The 6,000-nt window shown below is 45.9% G+C and overlaps 1 protein-coding gene across 3 annotated transcripts in view; it reads right to left on the bottom strand.

The window, feature by feature from the left end:
- Positions 1 to 702: 702 nt before the first annotated feature.
- The window catches only part of LOC103679996 (tyrosine-protein phosphatase non-receptor type 23-like), a 158,352-nt gene continuing 153,054 nt past the window's right edge, over positions 703 to 6,000 (bottom strand). For 2 of the 3 annotated variants that reach the window (XM_040636890.1, XM_040636891.1), the window contains exons 3-4: positions 1,907 to 2,039; positions 703 to 1,801 (exon numbers count right to left, since the gene is read on the bottom strand). In XM_040636890.1, coding sequence (XP_040492824.1) covers positions 1,950 to 2,039 — 90 coding nt within the window. In that variant the 3' untranslated portion in view covers positions 703 to 1,801; positions 1,907 to 1,949. Of the gene's footprint in view, positions 1,802 to 1,906; positions 2,040 to 2,182; positions 2,394 to 6,000 lie in introns of all 3 variants that reach the window. The other variant, XR_005836592.1, reaches the window with a different exon arrangement.

Below are 6,000 nucleotides of genomic sequence, written 5' to 3'. Positions count from 1 at the left end.
ACGGAGGAATCAAGATATATGGCTACACGGTCAAGGTGGCAAGCTACAGACTGTCTTCTCCTGACTTCCGTCCCATGAATCCTCACCTTTCTTTCTAATGGCTTTAAGCAAGGAGGCTTAAGATGCTACTCAGCTACTCGGTGTTCTTAGTCAACTCTGTAGTCAACCATAAGGACTTAGAGTGTTCCTTCAATTCTTTGCTGACAAATAAACTAATCACCATTTATGGAGTGCCGCCATGTCCCAGTATGTTTCTAACATGTAAGGTGTCATCCATGTGATGTCCTTCTACAGGTGCTGACGACCATAACTACAGGAAGGATCACTACTCGCGTGTTGTGGGTGGGGAAACTGAAGTTCTACAGTGTGCAGCTTGTTCGAGAGTCTCAGAGAAATACATGGGGGCTCCAGAACGAGATGGCAGCACCCTGGCCTACCTGGGCTACGCCATAACTAGAGAGGTCTAGAGTCGACCACAACAGGAAGAAGGAAAGTTGACCACACACACACACACACACACACACACACACACACACACGGACCCCACGTGGAGACAATGGATGGCTCTGGAGACACTCCCGAAAGAGCAGTAAAGCTGCATCCAGCAGCGATCTCTGACAGGTCAACCACTCCAAGGTCTACCCTGGACTTTCTGACAAAGCACTGAGGACACAGTGTTGTAGGAAATTGACAGAGACCTTGTTGCTGAGTCAACCAAAGGTGTTTTATTGCAAGGCAGGCACAGTTACAGAGCATTCAGTCAGAGACGCCACAATTTCCGTAAACCCAAACACAGAAGCAGGCCTTGTCCTCGGATTCCTCCAAAATGAGCAGATCCACAGACAGACAGACCTGAGCAACCCTGTTGACAAGGTCAGCTGGTCTCCAATTCCTGCTTTGCCTTGGAAAAGGGCATTTCCAAACGGTCCACTTATTGTTGGTTAGCGTACATTCAGGGTGTCTGAAGCCGCTTTTGATATTTATAATTTTTCCACCATTCTAACTGCAGGATCAGACAGGAATTAAATTTCAACCTACAAGGTTTGTGTTTCTTTGTAGCATAACATATATATCATATAGCGTGCAAGAGCCCCAGGTATAATATATGTTTGATTATATTTCAACTCCAAGCGATACCACATTGAGATCGCTTCAGTAGCTAAGCAAATGTGACTCGGGCCATTACCTGGATCCAAAACTTGAAAGAAAAGAAGGAAAGAGAAGAGAAGAGAAGAGAAGAGAAGAGAAGAGAAGAGAAGAGAAGAGAAGAGAAAGAAAGAAAGAAAGAAAGAAAGAAAGAAACAAAGAAACAAAGAAAGAAAATGTATTTATAATCTAAGGATCAGTACTACACAAATCAAATCATGCAGCCCCATCTACCAAGTAACCTGGGATTGCAATTCAGAAAATCCTTAGGGACAGAATTTGTTCATAAACAAGGCTAATTTCAGCAACAGAATTATACTTTCTAAAGCAATTCTTTTCTTACAATTCTCAGGGCCAAGAGAAGAAAAAAGAAAAGACAGAGGGGGGAAAAAAAGGAAACAAAGCCAACCATTCAAAAGCATCCAGAACTGTGTTATGCAGGTGACGGCAAAGCAAAAACAGTCCAGTCGGGAACCACACGCAGCTCAGAGAGCTTCAGTCTGAAGGGGTGCTGGGCTTGAGTCCCACTCCAGGTGCTTCTTGGTGCCAGCTGCTGGGTTTCTGTCCTGGGGACCAGCAACATCTCCCTCACTGTCCTTCAGCAGTTCTCCCAGAGACCTAAGAAGGTGGTCTGTCCTCTGGCCAAAAGTGGAGCCTGTGGAAGGATACATGGGAAACAGCCCATCAGGCCTGGGCCCAACCATCTGACAGCTAAAGGCCGATGGAGTCAAGGGCAGAGGGAAGAGTGATGTTTCCTCACCTCCTCCAGGCTTCCTTCCTGCCGCCTCTCCAGAAGGGTGGCTTTATGCTTTGGAGCAGCCAGTGGCTTGGAATCTTTGAGATCTTGTAGTGAGCTCATTGGGGTACCCATCACCTTTCAGTCCATGATATCTCTGTTGACAAGAACATAAAATAAATACCCTGCATCACTGGTCTATGAATCTTGAGGAGAAGGAGACACAACAGAGTAACACAGACACATGGAAAGAAGAGAAGGGAGGACAAGAGAGAATAAAACTCAGAAAGGATACTCTACCTGTCACCTTTCCCTGGAATTCCCCTAGGTGGTCGCATCCTGGACAGGAGGCTCCAGGTGAAGTCTAAGACCGCCCAGAGGTCTCAAAGGTCTGAAAGGTCAGGAAGCATCATTCCGCTGCCACGTGGGCACCTGAACTCAAAACTCAGCTCCTTGAGAACCTCAGCCAGCTTTGCCCCAACTCTCCTGAGTGGATCCTGCCACTGAAATACTACATAACAGAGAGCAAAGTGCAGTTGAAAATTAGCAGGAGGTCCTCCATCTTCCTTTGCCCCAGGGTGGTGGTCAGGGAAAGGGCGGGGGGGGGGGGTAGGAGGGGTATCAACAACCACCTGGGCTTCTCTTTAGTGATTTCATTCTTCGACTTCAAACTCAACTCCCCCCCATGATAAATCTCTAAGAGGATTCCTCCAGGCCCGTGGTCCATGCCTTTTGGTTCAATCTAGCCTTGCTCGTTGACTCTAAAGCATCATCTGGATCCTGAAGGAAGTTTCTATGCCTGGGTCAGGAGAATTCCAGACCTGAAGCATGCCAGACACCTGGTTCCACTTGTGACCCCCTCTTGCCCAAAACTAATGGGAAGTCCAGGGCTACCCCTCTGTCCTTCGTAGAACCTATCTCCCTGGAACACCGGGTAGGCTGCACACCAGTGAAGAACACAGGCTGAGAATCATAGGAACTTGCATTGCTACCAAGAAAGGCAGAGAGAGAGGAACTTATCCAAACACACCGGTTACCAGTGTTATGCCAAAGGGTAGGGGCCGGTGGGAGTGGTCTATCCTGGGTACACATTACAGACAGAGGGCACGCTGTCCGTAGGGGATTTAAAATCAATAATAAATTAAGAGTTACTCTACTTTTTACTATGACCTTGCACTGGCAATTCTAAGAATGTCGGCAACAAAAGATCCTTCCCACCCAGGCAGAACCCCATTCTTGGCCCCTTCTGCAAACTATTCATGGTATCCTCATCCTGCTAGAGTCTGTCCTTGTGTTCCTCCCTCTGCTTGGATTTTCTTCCCCTGATACCACCTGCCAACATGTTACCAACTTTCAAGCTCCCTTTCAGATGCTACATCTTCAAAGAAGACTTGTGACCTCTTGACCAGGAGTAATCCTTCTTCCTCTTAACTCCTATGGCAATTTACCTATATTCTTTTATTTCTTCCTTGTATTATACTTGAACATGCAAAAATATTATCTTCCCTATTAATATAATCAAGATGCTGTGAAAAATATATGGGATTTGAAACTAGGCCTACGTTAGATTCCCAGCTCTTACCCTGAACTAGCGGTGTGATGCTGGGCTAGTTTTAACCACCTCTTTAGCTTATTTCCACATCTATAAAACAAGGAAAATATCAGGGCTGTTGCATTAAATTAGATAAACACACAAAATATCTAGCCTGAGATAATACACCCTCAACAGTTACTGGTTTCTCTACTCTCTTCATAAGGGTAGAATCTTGTTCTTTCCTCCCCACTCATGCAGGACTTACCCAGAAAAGTGGTAAAATGTGGAGGGTACTGAAAATGAGGATATGGAAGAACTACAACATAGGCCCGTTTGGAGGATTCAATGACAGAGTATGTGTTAAGTTCTTAGACTGAAACCTGGAACAAGGTATGGATTATAGTAATGTATATTAAATAGAAAAATCTTGTGAGTTAATTCAGGATTCCGTGACTCCATGAAGCACTCCAAATATCAATTAGCAAGATACTCCTTCCCCTGCTTCAAACTTCTTCTTCTCTTCCTCAAAAAAAAAAATGTCAGAAGGTATATAGTGAAAGTGGAATTTTTAGAAAATCACGTAATGTTAGAGCTAAGAGACCTTTTCCCCCTCTAGGTAACATGTATTAAGAGCCCATGCTGTGCAAGGTACCTTCCTAAGAACTTTAAATATTTAACTCTCATCTGAATCCAGTGAGGAGCTGCTTTGACTATTTCTGTTTTACAGATGTGGCAACGAGGCATAGAGAGGTTAAGGAACCCACCGTGGATGAACAACCAGTATGATACAGAGCTGGGTTTGTTAACTAGGTTAAGAATCATGCTCTCACTCACTACGGATGTACTCCGGAACTTTCTGTGAGGATGGAAATGTTCTGTGCTAAGATGGTAGTCATTAGCCTTATGTAGCTCCTGAGCTCTTGAAATGTGTCTACCTAGGAACTGGCTCATGTGTCAATGAGGAACTGACTTTTACATTTTACTTAATTCGACTTAATTTAAATTTAAATAGCACACATGTCCAGTGGCTGCCATATTGGACACTGCAGGTCTACTGTTCCTTAAAGTCCTTGCAGAGGCCCCCTATTTTGATGTTAGAGATGACCTGATTTGCCCTAGACATAAAGTCAGGGCAGAACCTTTGGGGGCGGGGGGAGCAGCACTATGCTAATTATAGAGCATAGGACTAGAGCAAGATACACTTGAGTTGGAAATGCAGGTTCTTTCATCCACTGGCTGTGCCATTAGTCAACCTTCTTGTGCACTGATCTCTTTTTGGTTAAGGAGACATAAAAATAGCATTTCTAGGGTCATTGTGATGATCAAGTAAAACAGCATATGAGAGAGTACTTAGCACATACCTGGTATAATTTCAGGGGAAGCTGTAGCGCACATACACATAACTTAGAAGAATTCCTCCCTCCATGCTCGGCGAGAGAGCGGAAGAAAGTCATAGAATCAGTGGGGCAGGGGAGAAGTTTCCCACCTGCATTCCACTCAGGAGACACATGCTCGTCACAGACGGAGCACAAGATGGGAGACAGAAATGCTTTCTCCTTTCGACAGGCTCTCAGAGTCTTAGTGTGTGATTCTAGTGTTTATATGTGATTTTCCCCTAATGCCCTGACTTTAGAACTTAATCACCACCCCACCCCACGCTAAATAAGGGTCCTTAATGTCATTCCTCCCTGCACCAAGTTCTTAGGTGCAGGCTATTATTATGATTATTTCTACAGCCAAGTAGCAACACTCCTTATCCCAGGCAGCTCTTGGCCACATTCTTCTCGCTAGCTCACTCAAATGCCCATGAACTCTCTCCCTTTCTCTCTCTTTTGTGCATATATACACATTCATGTTCTCTCTGTGTGCTGGTTTTTAACGTAACTGTGTTTCACCTCCAAACCCACCCTGCTTCATAGTGCTGGGGCTGGGACCCTACAAAGCACATCTCTCCTGGGCCACAGGCTCCCTGTCAGGTCTGCTTGTCAGAGGGGAGGAGAGGCAACTGGCTCCCTACGGGATTCCTATTCTGTCACATGAGTCCAGCGAGAACTCTCCAGCCTGGCAACAGCAACTGGCTCCAGTCAGAGCAGCTGACTCCATTTTGCAGCTTCTCTATACCCCCAGCCCTCTTCAGAGACACCAACACAGCCAGCTGTCCAGTGTCCCCTCCTCAGAAGTCTGGGTTCTCCCCGTGCCAGGCCCATCACCCAGGTATTTAAGTGTTCATTATCCTACCTTCTTCCCTTGGCGCCCCCAGCCCTAGGGGTACAGCTGCTTTCTGCAGTGTGTGATTCTGTGAAGCTCAGTATCTCTCTGCACCTCTTGGATTATCCAACAGCTGGTTAACAAGTGATGAGGTTCAAGAAATGCCATCCCGAAAGGTGGCACCTTGGCATACTGAATATTTTACACTGAAGTCTAAGGAAACAGCAGAAGCAGCAAGGTCACGGTGTCCTCCGCCCCCTCTCACTCTTCCTCCCTGAAACAGGTCACAAAGCCCTCCTGTGAGAGGTATCCTCTCTATACCCAGAGGAAAGGAGCACCCTCGTCTCTAAAGACAAATCCTAACCAAGGGCCTTCC

The sequence above is a fragment of the Ursus maritimus genome, unplaced genomic scaffold (assembly GCF_017311325.1).
Source record: "Ursus maritimus isolate PB19 unplaced genomic scaffold, ASM1731132v1 scaffold_20, whole genome shotgun sequence".
Lineage (NCBI taxonomy): Eukaryota > Metazoa > Chordata > Mammalia > Carnivora > Ursidae > Ursus > Ursus maritimus.
This window is presented reverse-complemented; position numbering and strand designations above follow the sequence as displayed.